Source organism: Pan paniscus, chromosome 19, assembly GCF_029289425.2.
Source record: "Pan paniscus chromosome 19, NHGRI_mPanPan1-v2.0_pri, whole genome shotgun sequence".
Lineage (NCBI taxonomy): Eukaryota > Metazoa > Chordata > Mammalia > Primates > Hominidae > Pan > Pan paniscus.
Window position 1 is genome coordinate 98,030,386 of NC_073268.2, and position 20,697 is coordinate 98,051,082.

The 20,697-nt window shown below is 64.2% G+C and overlaps 1 protein-coding gene and 1 pseudogene across 7 annotated transcripts in view; both read left to right on the plus strand.

Moving 5' to 3' along the window:
- Positions 1-20,519, plus strand: part of BAHCC1 (BAH domain and coiled-coil containing 1) — a 70,770-nt gene extending 50,251 nt beyond the window's left edge. For 4 of the 7 annotated variants that reach the window (XM_055101973.2, XM_055101975.2, XM_055101972.2 and 1 more), the window contains 19 exons: positions 904-996; positions 1,202-2,014; positions 5,835-6,037; positions 6,138-6,274; positions 6,895-7,023; positions 9,423-9,546; positions 10,399-10,691; positions 11,510-11,688; positions 12,320-12,621; positions 12,786-12,890; positions 12,978-13,134; positions 13,219-13,333; positions 13,418-13,493; positions 13,661-13,769; positions 14,445-14,564; positions 14,698-14,874; positions 15,034-16,214; positions 16,907-17,143; positions 17,779-20,519. In XM_055101973.2, the coding sequence (XP_054957948.2) occupies positions 904-996; positions 1,202-2,014; positions 5,835-6,037; positions 6,138-6,274; positions 6,895-7,023; positions 9,423-9,546; positions 10,399-10,691; positions 11,510-11,688; positions 12,320-12,621; positions 12,786-12,890; positions 12,978-13,134; positions 13,219-13,333; positions 13,418-13,493; positions 13,661-13,769; positions 14,445-14,564; positions 14,698-14,874; positions 15,034-16,214; positions 16,907-17,143; positions 17,779-17,985 (4,757 nt within the window). In that variant the 3' untranslated portion in view covers positions 17,986-20,519. The remainder of the gene's footprint in view (positions 1-903; positions 997-1,201; positions 2,015-5,834; positions 6,038-6,137; positions 6,275-6,894; positions 7,024-9,422; positions 9,547-10,398; positions 10,692-11,509; positions 11,689-12,319; positions 12,622-12,785; positions 12,891-12,977; positions 13,135-13,218; positions 13,334-13,417; positions 13,494-13,660; positions 13,770-14,444; positions 14,565-14,697; positions 14,875-15,033; positions 16,215-16,906; positions 17,144-17,778) is intronic. The other 3 variants (XM_063598809.1, XM_063598810.1, XM_063598811.1) reach the window with 3 other exon arrangements.
- LOC103783756 (uncharacterized) lies at positions 18,221-20,519 on the plus strand (annotated as a pseudogene).
- Positions 20,520-20,697: the final 178 nt, after the last annotated feature.

Consider the following 20,697-nt stretch of genomic DNA (forward strand, 5'->3'; position numbering starts at 1 on the left):
GCTGTTCCCTTCCTCTCTCTTCCCTCTTCCCAGTCCTCCCAATGACCATGGGAGAAGCACACAGTGCCCCAGCCGCCCCCTTCCTGGCCGTGGGCTGATGAAGGCGGGAGGAAGACGGGGTCCCGCTGGCTGTCGTAGGGGCCCTCCAGCAATGAAGGCGGGGCCTGCTGGTGGTGGTACTGGCACCCTGGGGACACTGGGCATGGGACTTGACCAGGCTTCCATTCAGGGTCTCAGCAAAGCTGGGAGAGGGAGGGGCAGCGAGGCGGGGTGCCTGGGTGGGGGGTCTCGGGCCTGGCCTCGGCCCCTGCCACCCGCCCATCCACTCCCCACCAGCCTATTTGATTCTCTCTGAGTGGGACTGAGAGGTCACACTGGAAACCGTGTGGCGAACATAAAACCCGTCCTAGTTTCACAGTCAGGAGATGGAGCTAGCAGAGGGTTTTTCAGTTTTTTTCCCTTCGTTTTTTTTTTCTTTTTTTTTTGCAGTTAATGGGACATGATGCCTCTGACATGCTGCCGGCTTGTTCTGGTTCAGGGAAAACCCTGATTAAAGCATCATGTTTTACAAATTCCCCCTTTTCTGGTTACCCACAGCACACCATGCCAGAGATGGCTCCTGCGGCCACCCCCAGCCCAGGCAGCCAGGGTTGTTGGGGGGAGCTTCAAGGCCACTCTTTGGGGGAATGAGGGCCTGGCCTCAGGCTGCTCACACCTTTTTTTTTTTTTTGAGACAGGGTGTCTCCCTCTGTCGCCCAGTCTGGAGTGCAGTGACACGAACATGGTTCACTGCAGCCTCGGCCTCCTGGGCTCAAGCCATCCTCCCACCTCAGCCTCCTGTGCAGCTTGGACCACAGGCATGCACCACCACGCCCAGCTCATTGTTCTTTAATTTTTTTGTAGTGGCACGTGCTCACTCTGTTGCCCATGCTGGTCTCGAATTCCTGGCCTCAAATGATCCACCCACCTCAGCCTCCCAAAGTTTCGGGATTACAGGTGTGAGCTACTGCACCCAGCCAGGTTGCCCCCTTAATGAACGTAACACTTTCCCCGCCACCAGTCTTGCAGACCTGAAGCTAGCCCAGGACCCTTCCGCACGGGCTTGGGTCTGAGGGTTCGAGGCCACTGTCCTCCGTCCTAAGGCAGGACACCCCCTCACCACCACTCCCAGCTCCGTGCTGACCTGTCCCCTCCTTTGCAGACCTGCCTCCCGGATACCTGCGCCCCATGGCTGGCCTGGGCTTCTCCCTACCCTCAGACGTGCACTCTTCTAACCTCGAGGACCCTGAAACTATGCAAACCGCCGCCCCGGGGGCCCAGCCTGAGCCCACAAGGACATTCCTGCCTGGGGAGCCGCCTCCCTGCAGCCCCAGGAGCCTGGAGGAGCCCAGGCTGCTCTCAGGGGCCAGGGAGGCCACCCAGGACCTTGCCGCCACCCCCTACCCTGCCGAGCGGGGACCCCAGGGGAAGGCAGCGGACCCCAGCCCACTAGAGGGGCTACAAGAACTGCAATGTGGGGCCCTCCTCGAGGCAGGGGGCCCCGAGGCCACCGGCCAGGCTCATTCTACTCAGGGAGGGGCACGAGAAGAGAGGAGCAGGGAGGAGGGGGAGCAGGGGTCCTCGTCAGGGGCCTCCTCCCAAGTCCTCGAGCAGCGAGCAGGGAGTCCGGGTGCCCTTGAGGACGAGGGGGAGCAGCCGGCCCCTGAGGAGGACGAGCTGGAGGAAGACGAGCTGGGGCAGCAGAGCATGGAGGACTCAGAGGAGGACTGTGGCGGAGCTCCCGACAACAGCCACCCACCCAGGGCGCTACCAGGCCTGGATGCCTTGGTGGCCGCCACCATCAACCTGGGGGACCTGCCCAGCGACAGCCCACCGGACCCTCAGCCCCCAGCAGCCTCTGGGCCCCCCAGCACAGTCCCCCTGCCCCATAGCTCAGGGATTCATGGGATCGCTCTGCTCAGCGAGCTGGCTGACCTGGCAATCCAGCGGCAGAGGAGTGAGAGGACTGTGCCAGGTAAGCCCGGTGGTTGCCGCCACCCCCCAGAGTCCCAGCGGTGGGACCCACACGCCTGCCTCAGGGTCACCTGGCCAGACGGCAGCCTTGGGCCCCGCTCAGTTGTCCCCAAAGTGTGGTGGGTCCCCTGGAGAGTGTCCGCCTCCCCTTGCCGTCCCTCGTCCATGGAAGTCCGAGGCAGGTGTGCCATCTCCGAATCCCTCCGTCCCAGGTGGGTCCCTGGGAGCAGGACTAACCTCCATGGTGGTTTCAGAGGAAGGGCCTCTCGGGCGGCACCTCCTGTTGGAAGTGGCTGAACAGGGGCCCGCGTCCTGGCAAGCGGAGAGGAGAGCCTGCCGCCTGCCTCCTGCTCTGCCAGGCCTCCACCTCCTCAGCCTCCACGGCTGCTACCCTGGCCTGGGGGGTCCAGTTCAGGAACCATCGTCTCCCCGCTTCAGGCCCAGGGGAGGGGGCAGGAGGCTGGGGCTCCTGCTGCAGGGAGGCCTATGGGACTGGGAGCTCCTGGGCTCTTCCGCCCACCCAGGGGCCCCAAGGACAGCCGGACAACAGTGGGCGGGTCCAGAGCACCTGGGACATCCGAGGGCCAGGTGTCTGCTTAGTCCACCCTGGGCCTTGGTCTGGGCACTCCCTGCGGTCCAGTGCTCCCGGGAAAGCGCCCGCTTCCTGCCGTCTTCCCTGTGGACCCCAGAGAAAGCCCCGGGGTGGAGGGCGTCCCCCAGCCGGGCACGGTGCCGTGGTTGTTGATAGCACGAAGCTGACAGTCTTCAGGGCTCGGCCACTGCTTTCTGGATGCATAAAGCTCACCACCGCGATAAAGAGAATGTTCTCGAACAGTGCATTTCCCCAGGGGCCCGTGGTCACCCCGTGCTGGATGAGGCTGCTGGCCCGCACGCGGCAGGGGTGGTTCCGCAGTGCTGGGAGCTGCCTGCCCTCGGGGGTATCTGGCCCAGAGTCCCTGCTTCTGGGTGGGGCTGTGCAGAGGGTTTGAGGAAGCTTGGAGTCCTATCAGGGTGGGCTCCACCTGGACCCCCCAGAGGCCCTCCCTTGGGCCTCCAGCTGGCAGTGTATGAGAAGGCAGATAGGGCGAGGTGGAGGCACCTTGGGGCAGGGCCTGAGCTGCCAGGGACCCGCCGTGGGAAGGTCTCAGGGACCCTCACCTGGCAGCATGAGGAGGCGTCAGTAGATAGCAGGTCCCGTGTGTATGGCCAGAGTGGCCGGTCTGCCTGTGTGAATGCCTGCAGGACAGGAGCCCGTTCACTGCATGAATACTCATGTGTAGACCACGTGTCCCGGGCGGCAGGCCATGTGGCTTAACCCAGCATGGATGTCGTCACACTCCGGCCAGGCCAGGTGTCCCAATCCCCAGGGTGTGCAGAAGTGGAGTCAGGGCCAGCTCTGCCCTCCGGGTCTCCACCTCATGGTCCCCCCCTGGGCCCCCACCCCTGCCCCTGCCCTCCCCTTGTCCCCGTTAATGGGCAGGTCTGTGCAGCTGCTGGGCTCAGAGCTGATCCCTACAAGTGTAGCGATCACTTCGATTGAAATTAATTAGGAGGTTGGTTTTGTCCTGTGCCAGACAGCAGGATTTGCAGAGGGGAAAGTGGGGAAAAAGCCCCCACCATCGGGGCCGGGCAAGCATAGAGCCCCCAGGACTGGCAGAACCATCTGGGTGAGGCCACGTGGGAGCCACACGCCTGTAGCCTGCAAGGGCAGGGGAGGCACAGAGGGGCTTCTGGCCAACGGCAGTGACCCCAGGAGACCTGGGGCCTTCAGTGGAAGGGGCCTGCAGATGTGCCTCCCCGGCTGCTGATGGCAGCAGCTGCTCAGCCCACCCCCCCTCGGCCCTCTCTCCCCCTCCCATTCCCTGCGGATCCTGGACCCAGCAGCCTGAGTGTTCCCATGGTCCCCACCAGATCTGTGGTCTCGGTCCAGAGCTTTGCACCCCAGCATCTGCCCCTCCGAGCACCTCCTGGCTTCTTAGTAATGACTTCTGGGGATGGATCAACCCTTAGTCTGGGCTTGTGGCCCCCTGGCCCTCCCCATACTTGAGGAGGGAAGCGGCCACGCACCATGGAGTGCCCCAGCCTGGGCGCTCAGGTCAGTGCCTTTGGTGGAATCTCAGGTGCGTGCCCCAGCTGTCAGGCGCTGATTTGTCCCATCATGGATGGGGTTCTCCCGCGCTCCTGCCTCTGGCTGAGATGAGCCATGTCTCTGGGGAGCCCCGATCCGTTAAGTGGAGCGTGGGGTTCTGAGGCAGAGACTAGGTTTGGGGTGCTCGTTGCTGTGAGGTTATCGTTGCTCCTGGGCTTTCCCAGGGGATACCAGCACCTCTACTCACCCCACAGGGGTTCCGCAGTTCTCCTGCCTTCCTGGCCATCACCACCCACCCCCACCGCAAAGTGTCTGGCCCCTGTCTCCTGCTGGATGTCCTTGTGGGATCAGCCCATGGGGACCCCGTTCCTGGTCTCTGTGGTCAGCCCCCAGGGCTGGCTTCCCCTACTCAGGCCCTGAGTCCCCAACCTGGGCCCGACCCTGCATGGACGCCAGCCTCTGCTGGCCCATGCTCTGACCCCAAGATGGGCCGTCCCTTCCCCAGGCCACTGCCTGGGCTGTTGGGCTGCCGCTGTTCCTGCGGTCACTGTGAGGGTAGCTCCCCCGTCCCTGCCCCCAGGTTGAGGTCCCAGAGGATGCGGCCCTGGCAGCCCCTTCCTCCTGACCTGTGTTCAGCCCATGGCCCTCCTGCCTGCCCCAGGGCTGGAGCGTGCTGGAAAGGGCTTGGCAGAGCCCAGCACTGTGTTCAGAGACCGGGCAGGGGCAGGGATTTGGTGCTCTGAGGGAGGATGGAGGAATGGTGGCTGCTCCTCTGAGAAGGGTCACAGCAGATGAGACTGCATCCAGAAACCCCTGCCCGCTGCCCGCCTCACAGGGAATCGAGGGCCTGGGGTCCCAGCTACCCAGGAGGCTGAGGTGGGAGGGTACTGGAGCCCAGGAGTTCGAGGTTGCAGTGAGCCATGATGGAGCCACCACACTCCAGCCCAGGCAATAAAGCGAGACCCTGTCTCAAATTTAAAGGTATCGAGGGGACTTGTCCCCTCCCTCTGCACTGACCACTGGCCTCCCTGCAGCCATTGCTCTTTAGGTGTCCACACAGGCGAGTGGACGGAAGGACTGATGGGCAGGTGGACAGGCAATGGCAGGTCTTAGCTGCTGGGGGACGCCAGCCTCCACCACCTGGGTGGAGTGATGCCCAGGTGCTGAAGCCCCTGGTTCCAAAGCCATCTCTCCGCGTGACTTTGAACTTGGTCGAAGCCACGTAGACAGACGCCTGTTGGAACCGCAGGCTTGAGCCACAGCATTCAACTCGGTTGAACTTCGGCAGCTTCCGTGCGCGAGGCCTCAGTGGGCTCTCGTAGCACTGCCTGTGTCTCTGAGGGCCCCAGAGTATCCCTTCCCAGGGCTGCCATTCGAAGCAGGGCCCCCCCGGTGGGGGGACACACAGGCGTTTCTGTTAGAAGCTGTAACGAGCAGCTTGCTTTTACTTCAATGGTTTGGGGCCTGTCTTGCTCTGTGACGCAGAGGACCCTGCCCCGTGGGTCCTCCCAGCTGGCCCTGCCTTACCACCAAGGGAGTGTCTCCCCAGCATGCAGCAAAACAGGGGTGCTGGGTGTCAGCCCTGGCACCCACCTCACTCTTCCCGGTCTCCTGACCCTCATCCCGGTCTTCAAGGCTGGGTGGCTTCAGGGGGCCAGGGCTGACAATCAAGAGCCTGTGAGGGGCAGTGTGTGCCCAGTTATGCCCATGCTGACCTTCCCATGCCGCACAGAGGAGGAAGAGGACGTGCTAGCCTTCAACCTGCAGCACCTGGCCACGCTGGCCACAGCCTGGTCCCTGGTGGAGGCCGCTGGCCTGGACAGCTCCACTGCCCCAGCGCAGCCGCCCACGGCCAACCCCTGCAGCGGCCCCAGGCTCACCCCCCGCATGCAGATCCTGCAGCGCAAGGACACCTGGACCCCCAAGACCAAGCCTGTGAGTGGAGGTCCCAGTGCCCACGTCGCCCAGTGCGTTGCCACAGAGCCCCAGCCTGGGCCCTGGCCCGGCTCACAGGCCCCTGTGCCCCGCCCACCAGGTGTGCCCCCTGAAGGCCGCCATCGACCGGCTGGACACGCAGGAGGTGGGGATGCGCGTGCGGCTGGCGGAGCTGCAGCGGCGCTACAAGGAGAAGCAGCGGGAGCTGGCCCGCCTGCAGCGCAGGCATGACCATGAGTACGCCCGGCGTGGCGGGGGGGCCTGGGAGGGTCGCAGCACCCCCACCCCTGGGAGGCGCCCACGGTGCTGGGGCCGATGTGGGAACAGGCCAGGATTGGGCTCTGCCCCCTACCTGTGGGCAGACACCGGGGTCCATCAGGGAGGCCCCCCAGAGGCAGTGGGGCCCAAGGAGGGAGGCATTCGGCCAGCAGCGAGACCAAGCGGCAGGGCCAGGGGTCTGTGGAAGAGCCGCTTGTCAGAGCCTGGTGTGGCAGGAGGCTGGCCGCAGGGTGGCGGGTGAGGGGACAGTGGCAGAAGGGGGAGTAGGGAGGACTGGGGGTGCTGTGGGGCCAGGGCAGAAGTTGGGGGATTCTCTGGGGGAGGGGACACCCCGCAGTTGCAACAAGGGCAGGGGCACCACCTGACCAGTGTGTGTGGATGGTAGGAGGTGGGGGCGGCGGGGGCCCCTGGCTGGCTGGCCTTGCCCTCTGCGTGAGGGGTCAGGCTCCCCAGGCCGAGTCTGGGCCGCATCTTTCCCCACACCCAGTAGCCCCTCGAAGGCCAATGCCCTCGGCTGGAACCTTGTCGGGGAGCTGGGTTGTGCATGAGCCTCTGACCATCCCCCCTGCGGCCCCCAGGAGAGACGAGAGCTCACGGAGCCCTGCACGGCGGGGGCCTGGCCGGCCGAGGAAGCGCAAACACTCAAGCTCGCTGCCTGCCCCACGTCCCACGGGGCCGCTCCCCAGGAGCGATGGCAAGAAAGTCAAGTGAGTCCTGGGCACTGGCATGGCAGGGCGCGTGTGGCCGGCCCTGGGCCCTCGAGGCTGGGGAGCAGGGTCCAGGCTCCCCTGAGGCTTCCAGGCTGCTGGTGCCCCTTCACACCTACTCTGAAGGCCTGGCCCTGCCCTTCCTAGACCATCGAGAGTGACCAGCAGACAGAGCCCTGCTCCAGACAGGCTTTGCCCTTCTGGCAGCTCCCAGCACCACCCTGGCCCGGGTCCCCCTCTGGAAGTCACGGCCCCCAGACCCAGCCACGCCGGCTCTGCACACCTGGCTGTGGCATCGTCCCCGCCCGGCCCCCCTGGAGTGTGAGGCGGTGTTGCGTGCAGGCCTCTTTATCTGCACTGTATAAAGTCGTTGGTCACGCTGTGGAGCTGCTCACGGCTGCCGGCGCGATGTTATTATCCATTACCCGCCCGGCGCAGTCGTTGGCGCACTCCCGGGCCTGGTATAATTGTCCTTCTCGGCTACAAATTGCCTCTCCCGGCAGGCCCATTTGCATAAATCCTCCGAGCTCCTCCAAACACGATTGGCGCGTGCGTGTGCGCACTGCATCAATCCTGATGATTTGGTAATAATAGTTAAATCGGCACTAAATGGTTCCTTCAATTAAGACAGGCAAAAAATTAATCTCAGGGCTTTATGTCACAAAACATTAGCAAATGCAGAGAAGGTTACGGGGAGGGCCTGTGTGGCTGTGGGCAGTGGAGGGGTCACCATATGGCTGCCCCCCCCAGAGCTGCCCCTGCCCTGCCCAGGTGTCTCCTGGGGGGGTCTCCTGGGGTCTCCCTTTGAGAACCAGCCAGCACTGTGGGAACTGCTGGGCAGGACAGGGCCCCTGGAAGCCAGGATCTGGCTAGAAGGCAGCAGCCTCAGGACAGGGAGGGAAACTGAGTCCAGGACCCCTCTTCCCGAGGGTCAGGGCCCCACCTCACCCTTCCACCTCCTGCCCTCACTCATCCAGGCAGTGGTGGCAGAGGCAGTTGGCCCCGGGACGGGCCTTCTACCATGCAGGAAGTCGGGGAGCGGGGGCCCAGGGGTGCCTTGTGGCCCATGGCTTCCTGCCTGGCCCCTCAGGCCTCAGAAGCCCAGCCTCCTCTGTGAGCAGGAAGGTGGAAAGGGACATCCGGCCACGCCAGGCCAGGGCCAGGCAGGGCTCTTTGTCTCCATCTGGGATTCATTTTCATGAGCAGCTGGGTATCCCTTTGCACCTGTGGGCAGGGGGAGTTGAAAGGTGAGAGGCCAAGCCCCCAGCCCCTGTCTAGCCAAGAACAGGCAGAGAGACTTCCCAAGCCTTGGCTTCTCCATGTGAAATGGGGCAGTGAGAGGTTCTGGGGAGGGTGGGTCACCCACACAAGATGGGGAGCCCGGGATGTGGGGGGATCAGGTGGGACCTGTTTTGGGGCATCTGGAGGTAGCTGCTGGGCCCATGTAGGCTGGAGTTGACTTCTGCCCCAGCTCCCAGCCTAGGGGACAGCACAGCTCTGGGGCATGGGGAATGCTGAGGCTCAGCCTCCGCAGTGTCCAGGGCTCCATCTGGGAGGGGCCAGGGATGCAGAATTCCATCCTTAAGACCTGCGTGGAGGACAGAATGGGCTCCTGAGAGGGCCTGAGCCCGGCAACGGGGTCCCTGGGGACTCAGGGGAAAGCCCAGGCTTCTCTGGACACCGCCCCCACCCCACCCCACCCGCCTGCCCCTACCCCCGCCCCTGGTGGGACTCCGGTTGGCGCGTCCTCTTCCAGCTGTGGCAGAAATGTGGATGCAGTTCTCACAAACCTGCCTGGTGCCTGCCCCACTCCTAAGGGTGGTAGCATCAGGCCCTGAACACCCGCCAAGGGCCGGGCCCGGCCTGCATAAGCCCTGCCCCAGACTCAGACAGGCACATGTGTGGCTGTCCCTTGTTCCAGGTGCCAAGGCTGGGGCTGCAGCCCCACTCAGGCCCCAGTAGCAGCAGAGCCCTGGCTCCTGAGCACTGGGCGGCCCCTCAGAGCCCTCACCGGCCCCAGCCCCTGACACCTGGCCTCTGGGTCACTGTGGCTAGGACCAGACAGCACTGCCAGGGCGTTCCTTCCTATCAGGCTGGAAGGATGGGATTTGGGTAACAGAAGCGTGCCCACTTCCAGTATAGCCAAGTGGGGGATGGGGCGGATTTGAGGATATAGGGACTGCTGAGGGCCAGTGGTTGGCAGGCAGAGGGGCTGGCTGCAGGCAGGTGCTCAGGGGAGGTCAGAGCTGGCTCGGCCCCCGGGGCCCCTCACCCCCCGCTCTGTCTGCCCGAGACGTGGGGCCCTTGGAGGAGTGTGACCCACTACAGAGACAGTAGGGGGACAAGGCTGGGGCGGCCGGGCCTGCATCTGCCCTGCACCCACCACCCCATGCCCCCAGGGCGGTGCGGACAAGCCTGGGTCTGCTGTGCGCGGAGCTGCGAGGAGGCGGTGGGGGCGAGCCTGCGAAGAAGCGAAGCAAGCTGGAGAGGAGCGTCTACGCGGGCCTGCAGACCGCCTCCGTGGTGAGTGCCGAGGCGCCCGCCTTGCCCCAGGGCCCTTCGGGTCCCTTCCTGGCAGGTAGCAGACTCTCCCCAGCCCTGTGCCAAAACCCATTGCTCAGATGAGCGAACCAAGGCTGGGGAGCTCCGAGCGCCGACAGCAGGAGGAGGAGCGTGACCCTGCAGTGTAACGCAGGAAGGTCTGACCGGGTGGCCCTGCCGCCACTTGCCCACGTCACTCCACCCTCCTCGTCTCACTCCAGCAGGAAAGCAAATGCCCAGGCTACACTCTGCTCACAGAGACTCCCTGGAGCGAGGCCCTGCCTTTCTTCAGGTGGCCCAGGGCACACTTGGTGTGGCAGGGGCTCCTCCGGCTGCTGGCACCCTGTTTCTTCTTGGCGTGGTGGGGGCTCTCTCGGCTGCCGACACCCCTTCTTTCTTGGCACAACAGGTGCCTCCTGCCCCTCCTCTCTCCGTGGCCTCGGCGGGGCTGGTGAGACGTGGGCCCCAGCATACTTCACCTGTCTGCCCAGGGGGCTGATCCTTCTGCCCAGATGCTGTTTTATCCCTCCCTTTAGAAAAGCTAACAGCCTGGCCCCACAACCCACAGCCACTGGGCCCTCAGCCTCCTCCATGTCCCCTACGTGGGGTGGGCAGTTGGTGGGCAGTGGGGTGTGTGGGAAAGGCCGCAGCGTAGGCTCCAGGGGCAGGCCCTGTGTCTCTGGGCCAGACATCCCTTCAGCCCCTGTGGATCAAGGGCAGGGGCCTGGAGGTACCAGTTCTGAGCCGGGCATCAACAGAGAGGCACCTAACCGCCCAGGGGCTGTGGTTTGCAGAGGGCGCCCTGAGAGTGCAGCTGCCCCTCCCTGTTCACAGGAGAAGGCGCAGTGTAAGAAGAGCAGCTGTCAGGGCGGGCTGGCGCCCTCCGTGGCCCACAGGGTGGCCCAGCTGAAACCCAAGGTCAAGAGCAAAGGGCTGCCCACAGGCCTCAGCTCTTTCCAGCAGAAGGAGGCTACCCCCGGGGGGCGCATCCGGGAGAAGCTGTCCCGAGCCAAGAGTGCCAAGGTGTCTGGGGCCACACGGCACCCACAGCCCAAGGGCCACGGCAGCCGGGAGACACCCAGGTGCCCAGCCCAGCCCTCCGTGGCTGCGTCCCAGGAGGCAGGCAAGTTGCTGGCGTGAGTGGCCACTGCCAGGAGCCCCGGTCATGGTCACTCGGGGGCTGGAGGAGGGGGCGGCAGGTTCATGGCCGCCACCAGGGCTGGGTCATGGCTTGTGGGGTGTGACAGGTCCAAGGAGTCATTTTCACTGAACAGGCTGGGGAAGGAAATGAAGGTCTCACGGAAGGAGACCCCCATCCCCAGGCAGAGCTCAGTGGCTCTCAGCATGCCTCACCCCCATGTCAGGGCCGAAGGGGAAGGAAGGACCCCCCCTGGAAGCATCCAGGTTAAAAATAGCCCTCTCAACGGCCCCAGCCCCTGTGACTGTAGCATCCGGCTGAGCTGACCCCGAGGCGTTATCTGACCACCCCCCCAGCAAACATGTGTGTCCAGAAACAGGAGCCTAGAAAAATAGAAGTTTCCTTTCTCCTGCCAGCCCCTTCCCCCAAGGTCTCAGATGCCTGAGAAAGAACAAAGGGAGGGCCGCTGGGGGAGGGGCAGAGGGCCATCTGGGCGGAGGACAGCAGAAAAAGGGGAAGGGACTTTCTGGGGAGGGGGCCCTAGCCCTGCCAGGTGGGTGCCCTATTGCCCAGGGTATAAGAAAAAAACACCCCTCCCCACACCCATACAAATCCCTTCAGGCTGGAGGCCAGGACCTCAGGTGCCTGCCCCCAAAGCAGCCCCACAGAGCGGCCCAGAGGGTGACGGTGACCAGCTCCACTCACAGCCCCGCCATAACCGCATGCCCAGAGGGTCACCTCCCCCACCTCTCAATGGCACAGCTTACCATCAAGTCATCAGGACCCCTCTGCTTCTCTCCCAGGCAGTGGCTATGACAGTGAGGACTGCGAGGGTCTCCTGGGGACAGAGGCACCACCCAGGGAAGCAGGGCTGCTGCTGCACGCCGGGGCCAGTGTGGCCATGCTGGGGCCCTCACCCTCCTCTGTGGTCAAGATGGAGGCCAACCAGAAGGCCAAGAAGAAGAAGGAGAGGCAGGGGTTGCTAGGTAACCAGGAGGGAGGACGGGTTGCTAGGTAACCAGGAGGGAGGGCAGGGATTGCTAGATAACCAGGAAGGAGGGCAGGGGTTGCTGGGTAACCAGGAGGGAGGGCAGGGGTTGCTGGGTAACCAGGAGGGAGGGCAGGGGTTGCTGGGTAACCAGGAGGGAGGGCAGGGGTTGCTGGGTAACCAGGAGGGGGAGGGCAGGGGTTGCTGGGTAACCGGGGGGAGGGCAGGGGTTGCTAGGTAACCAGGAGGGAGGGCAGGGGTTGCTGGGTAACCAGGAGGGAGGGCAGGGGTTGCTGGGTAACCAGGAGGGGGAGGGCAGGGGTTGCTGGGTAACCAGGAGGGAGGGCAGGGGTTGCTGGGTAACCAGGAGGGAGGGCAGAGGTTGCTGGGTAACCAGGAGGGGGAGGGCAGAGGTTGCTGGGTAACCGGGGGGAGGGCAGGGGTTGCTGGGTAACCAGGAGGGAGGGCAGGGGTTGCTGGGTAACCAGGAGGGAGGGCAGGGGTTGCTGGGTAACCCGGGGGCGGGCAGGGGTTGCTAGGTAACCAGGAGGGAGGACCGGCACAGTCAGCCCAACCAGCCGGGTCTCCAGGATGGGGACCCCTGTGACAGCCTCCCCTCCTTCCCGCAGGGGCCTGCCGCCTGTCCAGCCCTGAGAGTGAGGTCAAGATCAAGAGGCGGTCGGTGAAGGCCAAGGTCGGCACCACGCTGGAGCGGGCCCCAGGGCAGAGGCCCCCAGGTGCGCCGGGCAAGAAGAAAGCCAAGGGCAAGGCCAAAGGCAGCCTGCGGGCAGCGCCGGGGGCCGCCCCCAGCAGGGACGCCCTCTTCAGCCCCTCTCGGGCCTTCGCCTGCCGTGAGGAGGGCAGCCGGCTGGCCAGTGAGCGCCTCAAGAGGGCCACGCGCAAGGGCACGGTGCTGCAGCCAGTGCTGCGGGTGAGGCTGGGCTCTGGGGTGCTGGGCGGAGAGGGTGGGTGCCTGTGAGGAAAGGCCTTCCCCGCCCTCCCCCGCCCTCCCCCGCACGCCGGCCCCTGAGCTCTGGGTCAGCCTGAGGCTGTCCCACCCTTGACTCAGCCCCTTCTCTGCCCACCCACGCACAGCGGAAGAACGGGGCCCTGTCCATCACACTGGCCACACGCAACGCCAAGGCCATCCTGGGGAAGGGCCGGAAGCTGAGCAAGGTGAAGCACAAGGCCGGCAAGCAGGTAGCAGCCCCCCACTCTGGGAGCCCACTGTGCACCCACCTGCACCCCGCCTGCACCCCACCCAAGCCTGACTCCTCTGGCCCCCAGGGCAAGGGCCGGGCCGTGAGCCGCCTGCTGGAAAGCTTCGCCGTGGAGGAAGACTTTGAGTTCGACGACAACAGCAGCTTCTCGGAAGAGGAGGAGGACGAGGAGGAAGAGGAGGAGGACAGCGGCCCCCTGAGCGCAGAGCAGAGCGCCGCCCTGGGTGAGCAGGGCCAGGAAGGGTGCCAGCCGCCTGGGGAGGGGCGGTGGGTAGGCCGTGCCGGCCGCTGACACCTTGTGCCCACAGCGCGCTCGTGTGCCATCCACAAGGAGGACCTGCGGGATGGGCTGCCCGTGCTCATCCCCAAGGAGGATAGCCTGCTGTACGCGGGCAGCGTCAGGACCCTGCAGCCACCCGACATGTGAGGCCTGGGCATGGTGGGGCAGGGCAGGGGCCTGGAGGGCAACCGAGACCTGTGGCACCTCACATTCCCCAATGCCCCCAGCTATAGCATCGTCATCGAGGGCGAGAGGGGCAACCGGCAGAGGATCTACTCACTGGAGCAGCTGCTGCAGGAAGCGGTGAGGACAGGGCCGGCCCGCCCCGGGGAGGGGCCTGGCTGGCTTGTCCCAGGACAAAGGAAGGCCTTGGCCTGGGCCGCAGCCACTCCCAGGCCCAGAGACCAGACTCTCAGGCAGCCCTGGGCCGGGCCCCACCTGCTCATGGGTCGTCGCCCGCGTTCCTGCAGGTTCTCGATGTGCGGCCACAGTCCAGCCGGTACCTCCCGCCCGGCACGCGGGTCTGCGCCTACTGGAGTCAGAAGTCTCGATGTCTGTACCCGGGCAACGTGGTCCGGGGTAAGTTGCACCCAAAGCAGGGGCTGGGGCAGGCCCCTCTGAGACCCACAGGAATCATATCTGCCCCCAACAGCCTGGCTTCCGAGGCTGGCGAGGGCAGAACCAGCTCTCCGCTTAGACAGACAATAAAATGAGCTCCCCAGGCGCCATGAAAAAGCACAGGGTGTGTGGGGAGGGAGGGTGGGGGCTCCGGCCTCCAGCCAAGCAGAGAGGGCCCAGCAGGAAGGGACCCTGAGCACTGCTGCTGGGGGTCACAGAGTACGTCAGGGGGCACCAGCTCCCCTGGGCAAAACCTCCTGACTACAGGCAGGGGCATGTAGGTCCCTAGGGCGAAAGGCTCAAGGGTCCCACAGGCAAGTGGCCAGGTGGGCGGGAGGCGCCTCCAGGCAGGACTCGGCTGGGAGGTGGGCACGTGGGCACGTGGGCGTCAGCACGTGTGGGGAGGTCTGGTTCTGGGCTGGGTGGGGTGACGGTGGCATCACATGGGAGGCACTGCAGGAGGTGGAGAGGAGGCCCCCGCTCCTGGGCTGCAGGGCGGCTCCACTGTCTGTGTGGTCAGGGAGCAGAACCCCAGAGCCCTCCCCTCACCCTCCCCACCGGCTTTGGCAGCCCCGCCTCCCTGTTTCGGGCGCCTACTGGGGGTTCCAGCTGCAAGCTCAGGTGTGCCGTCCACAGGGGCCTCCGGTGACGAAGATGAGGACCTGGACTCAGTAGTGGTGGAATTTGACGATGGGGATACCGGCCACATCGCCGTCTCCAACGTCAGGCTGCTGCCCCCTGACTTCAAGATCCAGTGTGAGCCTGGGAGCTGCACGGGGCAGGGCCCTGCCTGGGCTCCACTGTGTCCAGACGGGCTCCCAAGGAAGGGTTGGGGTGGCAGTCACCCCACAGCCATGGCACTGAAGCCCTTGGCCCATGCTATCCACAGGCACAGAGCCCTCTCCAGCCCTGCTAGTGTCTAGCAGCTGCCGGAGGACCAAGAAGGCATCCAGTGAGGCACCCCCGCCTAGTGAAGCCACCACCCCCAGCCTGTCCCCCAAAGCACAGGACGGCCCCGAAGCTTTGAAGACACCTGGGAAAAAATCCATTAGCAAAGACAAAGCTGGTATTTTACTGGACTTCCGAGAATCCGGATCGGGGAAGGCACCCTCTGGGGGCTGGGGGAGCCAGGAGGCCCGTGGGGTAGGCAGGGTCCGGGGAGGGGCAGGTGGAGGCAGCTTTGTGGGCCCAGCTGGGGCTGACTCTGCTGGGCTTTTGCCCTCAGGTAAAGCCGAACTCCTAACCTCAGGTGCCAAATCCCCCACGGGGGCCTCCGACCACTTCCTGGGCCGCCGTGGCAGCCCCTTGCTGAGCTGGTCCGCGGTGGCGCAGACCAAGCGGAAGGCGGTGGCAGCGGCCAGCAAGGGGCCGGGGGTGCTGCAGAACCTCTTCCAGCTCAACGGCAGCAGCAAGAAGCTGCGGGCCCGCGAGGCCCTGTTCCCCGTGCACAGCGTGGCCACACCCATATTTGGCAACGGCTTCCGCGCCGACTCCTTCAGCAGCCTGGCCAGCTCCTACGCGCCCTTCGTCGGGGGGACCGGGCCGGGCCTCCCCGGGGGAGCCCACAAGCTGCTGCGGGCTAAGAAGGCCGAGAGGGTGGAGGCCGAGAAGGGTGGGCGGCGGCGGGCGGGCGGTGAGTTCCTGGTCAAGCTGGACCACGAGGGTGTGACCTCCCCCAAGAACAAGACCTGCAAGGCGTTGCTCATGGGGGACAAGGACTTCAGCCCCAAGCTCGGGCGGCCCCTGCCCAGCCCCAGCTATGTGCACCCGGCCCTTGTGGGCAAGGACAAGAAGGGGCGGGCACCCATCCCCCCGCTGCCCATGGGGCTGGCGCTGCGCAAGTACGCGGGCCAGGCAGAGTTCCCACTGCCCTACGACAGCGACTGCCACAGCTCCTTCTCGGACGAGGACGAGGACGGGCCGGGGCTGGCGGCCGGCGTGCCCTCCCGCTTCCTCGCCCGCCTATCCGTGTCCTCCTCCTCCTCCGGCTCGTCCACCTCCTCCTCCTCAGGCTCCGTGTCCACCTCCAGCCTCTGCTCCTCCGACAACGAGGACTCGTCCTACAGCTCAGACGACGAGGACCCGGCTCTGCTGCTGCAGACCTGCCTCACCCACCCCGTGCCCAGCCTCCTGGCCCAGCCCGAGGCCCTGCGCTCCAAGGGCAGCGGCCCTCACGCGCATGCCCAGCGCTGCTTCCTGTCCAGGGCCACGGTGGCTGGCACCGGTGCGGGCTCAGGCCCCAGCAGCAGCAGCAAATCCAAGCTCAAGCGCAAAGAGGCCCTGAGCTTCTCCAAAGCCAAAGAGCTCTCCCGGAGGCAGCGGCCGCCCTCCGTGGAAAACCGGCCAAAGATCTCAGCCTTCCTGCCCGCCCGGCAGCTCTGGAAGTGGTCGGGGAATCCCACACAGGTAGGTCCAGCGGGAGGCGGGAAGAGCTCCTGGTTCCCAAGGAAACCAGGCGGGCTCATGCGCCCCTGCTGCCCTTCCCTCTCCTTTTTCATCTTCCTACTTGATTTCAAGTTAAAAAATGTGGAAAACTTAAGGGAAGAACAAAGACCCATCCATGACCCAGTGAGGCAGCCGCTTCCGCTGGCCCCTCGCTGGAGCCCGTGGCCTGTGTGACAGTAGAAATGGCTTCATGTCGGGCTGGGCCCGAGCTGCACTCCACATGGTGTGGCCTCACTTTTCCACGTCGATAAGTGGCGTGGCCAGCTGGAGAGCTGTGTATCCCCGCACTCAGATGCCTGCGTCTGTCCTCACCAGGGCACTGCTCGGGGGCGCATGTGGGGCCACTCGTGGGTCTTTTGCCTTCGTAAATAACACTGTGGTGAACGTCTTGTCCACATGTCCCTGTCCCAGATCCAGTGTCCAGACGTCATGATTCCATGTGCGGGCTCTGTGGAGGCGCGGCCCCTGCTCCAGATCCATGGCTGCCATGGCCTTAAGCCGCGGTGCTGCGGCTTCCTGCCCTTGTGGGCGCCCTGCACACTCACACTCAGACTCACACTCACACCCACGCCACACCCTCCATGCCTCCTGGCCGCCACCTGTCCCCACAGCCCCCCGGCCTCTCAGAGCCACCCTGCCCATGTCCCCCACAGCGGCGTGGCATGAAGGGGAAGGCCCGGAAGCTGTTCTACAAGGCCATCGTGCGGGGCGAGGAGACCCTGCGTGTCGGGGACTGTGCCGTCTTCCTGTCAGCTGGGCGGCCCAACCTCCCCTACATCGGCCGCATCGAGAGCATGTGGGAGTCGTGGGGCAGCAACATGGTGGTCAAGGTCAAGTGGTTCTACCACCCCGAGGAGACCAAGCTGGGCAAGAGGCAGTGTGACGGCAAGGTGAGGCCCGGGCAGGTGCGGGGCCCAGCCCCCCCTCGGGGCCCCAGGGAGGGGACACGACAGCAGCCAGCACTGTGCCCCAACACGGAGCACCTGGCCCCACCACACAGCCCCCGCTCAGCAGGTACCACGGCCCTGCAGGGAGCCGCACAGCCCATGGGCATGCCCTAGAGCAGGGCTCCCAGGTCCCTCCCCACAGTGGGGGGCTGTGGCCCACAGCAGTGCTCAGCATCCGGCAGGTCTAGTTCACTCCTGGGATGTGTGGCAGCCCCCACCCCGTGGGCCCTCCCTGCCTCCAGTGCCAGCCTGAGACAGAAATTGCACTCAGCACACCCTCTGCTCCTCTCTGAGAAGAAGCCATTTTCCAGACCATATGACACGTCCATCTTTCAGGGAAATTAGTATTTCTCTGACTCCGACAGCCCCCAGAGGGTCCCCGGCAGGTTCCTCGGCCTCTGGACAGACAGGGCTGCCTGGACCTGGTCCCTGGCAGGTTCCTCGGCCCCGTCTTCCGGCCACACAGAAGTCCATCCGGTGACCCTTACAGAGCATGGGTGGGCGGGTGGTCTTTCCTGGCTGGGCAGGGGCGCACCGGCCAAGGCCGGCCACTGATGCCCCACGCGCCTCGCCCCCAGAATGCGCTGTACCAGTCCTGCCACGAGGATGAGAACGACGTGCAGACCATCTCCCACAAGTGCCAGGTCGTGGCGCGCGAGCAGTACGAGCAGATGGCCCGCAGCCGCAAGTGCCAGGACCGGCAGGACCTCTACTACCTGGCGGGCACCTACGACCCCACCACCGGGCGCCTGGTGACGGCCGACGGCGTGCCCATCCTATGCTGAGCCGCCCACCGCAGATGCCTCCCACCTGCGCCAGGGACCCTGTGTGCGGAGCCTGGCGTCGGCCAAGCCACTGGGCGGGAGGCGGCCCCGGCCTCCCAAGGGCGCGTCTGAGCAAATATGCAAAAGCCCACAGGGCAAGACCCAGGCTTTCTTACGGTTTTCCCTGGAAAGAGCGCTCCAGGTGTCGGAATCCAGTCCCGTCCCATCCTCTGCGGAGGGTCGGGCTGTGGCCCTCATGGGTCCCCGGCCCGCCCCACCCACAGCGCCCTCCGTTTCCCGCACCGGCAGTTCACGGGAGATTTGAATCCAAGCCATATTCCCTAGTACCTCCGACTGTCTCCCACCAGGGAAAGCAGAAATCAGGTGTGTTGTCTATTTATTTCTCTATGTAAATATTGTATTTCTGCGGGGAAGTTTTATGGAAAAAAGTGGAAAAGGGTTTTTCCCCATCCGCGTGACAAGGTGTGTGTGAGCGTGTATGTGTGTGCGCGTGAGTGTCGATTTTTGTCCTGGGGTTTCCTTTGGAAATGCACTGTTCTCAGCCCAGCTGGGTTCCAACGGGGGGACCTGGGACAACAGAGGCAGCTCGGGGCAGGGGGCAGAGGCCACAGGAGGGTCAGGTGGGACCCTTGGCGGCACCCTCTGATCTCTTGGGGGGACGACCGTGTAAGATGAAAGTCGGTCAAGTTTATTTGCTTTCAGTGCATCTCCTAGAAAAGAAGTGTTGGCGCAGGGGGTGGTGGTGAGGGGCCCATGGGGAAAGGATTCAAGAGGCAAAGCCCAGACCAGGGAGTGTGACAACAGCCGTGAGCATCTCACCTGTGTTCAAAACAAGACAAAGACGAACAAATATTTTAAAGTTTGATAAGAAAAAGCAATGTTTGGATTGTATCTCCTGAATCATATTCCAACTTATATCTGATTTCTGTTTCCGGGGCCAGTTGGTCTGAGGCCAAGGAGTCTGGCCTCCACCCAGAGCAGGGAGGGGCTGGCCCCTCGCCCCCCTCACCCTCGCCGCCCTGGCACACTCGGGAAGCAGGGCCCAGCTCTGAGCCCCTCCTCACCCCTGGGGTCCTAACTTTCCTGAAAGTAGTAGGTGCCGTGAGAAGGGGCAGTTTGGCCGGGTTCCTGAACTGGGCAGGGCTCGGGGCCTATGAGGGCAGGTTCACAGTCCCACCAGATTCTCTCCTCACCCCCAAGCAGAGTGCATGCAAAAGACACCCCTTTTCCCACCCACCTTATTGGTGCCCCCAAACCCTTGGCCTGCTGGGTAGATGGTGGTGAGGCCAGGCCAGCAGTGCTGTGGCCAGGGGAGAAGAAAATAAAACGCAGGCCCTGCCCCACGGCCCACCCCAAGCAGGGGAAGGCCCCTTCCTGGGCCCCCTTTTCCACCAGCCAAATCTGCCTGGCCCTCGGACCCCTCTGCCTGCCCCAACCCCTTTGAAGGTTTCTCGGCCTTTTCTGTGCCACTTGGTGGGGCAGATGGCCTGATGGGCTAGTGCTTGGGGCATAGAATGAGGGTCCCCCTGACCACCTGAGCCCAAATCCTGGCCCCAGGTGCAAGCAGCACCCCTCGAGGGCTCTGCCCCAGTATCCCCAGAGAATTCACACCCCTCCCCTTCTCCCACAGCCAAGGACAGACAGGCTGCCTGGACCTGAGCCCAACAGCCTTCAGCCTCAGAAACGCATGGGGGGCCACACACTCCTTATGTCCTCCCACACTAAGGTTCCTCTGGCCCCACGGGAGCTTCAGGAAAGCCCCCCAAGTTAGCCACTGCTCTAGGACGAGCTCTGTGTCCCCCACACCACAGGCCTCGAAGCAGGGTGCTGGCGGGTGCCCTGTACCCCAATCCCAGGTCCCCTTGGCCCCCTATTTTTCTCGGGCCCATTGGGGCCTGTTTCTCACCTGCTGGCTGGACCCCCTGAAGGGCCGTTCCCAGAGGCTCCCCAGGAGGCTCAAGGCTGGGGGCTTATGTTGTGGTCGGGGGTCCCCGCCTCCAGCCCCCCGCTCCCACCCCCGAGCCTACCCTTTGTCTCGCATGAGTGCAATATTTCATTCCCGGTGGTTGTCTGGGGAGGTGGTTGGCCGAGGTCCTGCTTGAGGCTCGGGGATCAGAACGATGTCAAGTGAAGAAAAATGCACGGGGGCATGCTGAGCCACTGGAGTTCCAGAGAGGGCCGAGGAGGGTGCAGCCACGGAGGTTGGATCCTCTGCTCCGCCGCCTCGTCCTCATCCCGCTTCTGCTGGGTTCCGCTTTGTCCCTGGTTTTTTCCTTTTTTTTTCTTTCTGTGTGCGTGTGAATGGTGTGGCCCCTCCCCTCTCACCGTGGTTAACGTGACGAAGGCACGATTCCTGTAAATGTGTAAACTAAGGGGATGGTTGGATTTTTTTTTCAATGTAAACACTAAAAACAAAATGGACAAAAAAACACACAAAGGTTTTATGAACAGCAGACTCTATGTAAAGGCATTTTAGTATCAAATTTTTTATTGATAACTTGCTTAAGAATAAATATATGGACTATTGTACAGGTTTTCGGTGGTCCAGGGTCCTGTGTCCCACGGTACTCCTGGGGGGCCCCCAGGGCTCCGGGGGCTCAGCAGAAGCCTCTCGTTCCCAGAGCTGGGGCTTCTGGACCAGGCCTCCCCACCGCCCCCTGTGTTGGCCCAAGTGAAGCCCCTCAGGCCAGGAAAGGGTCATGTGACCGGAAT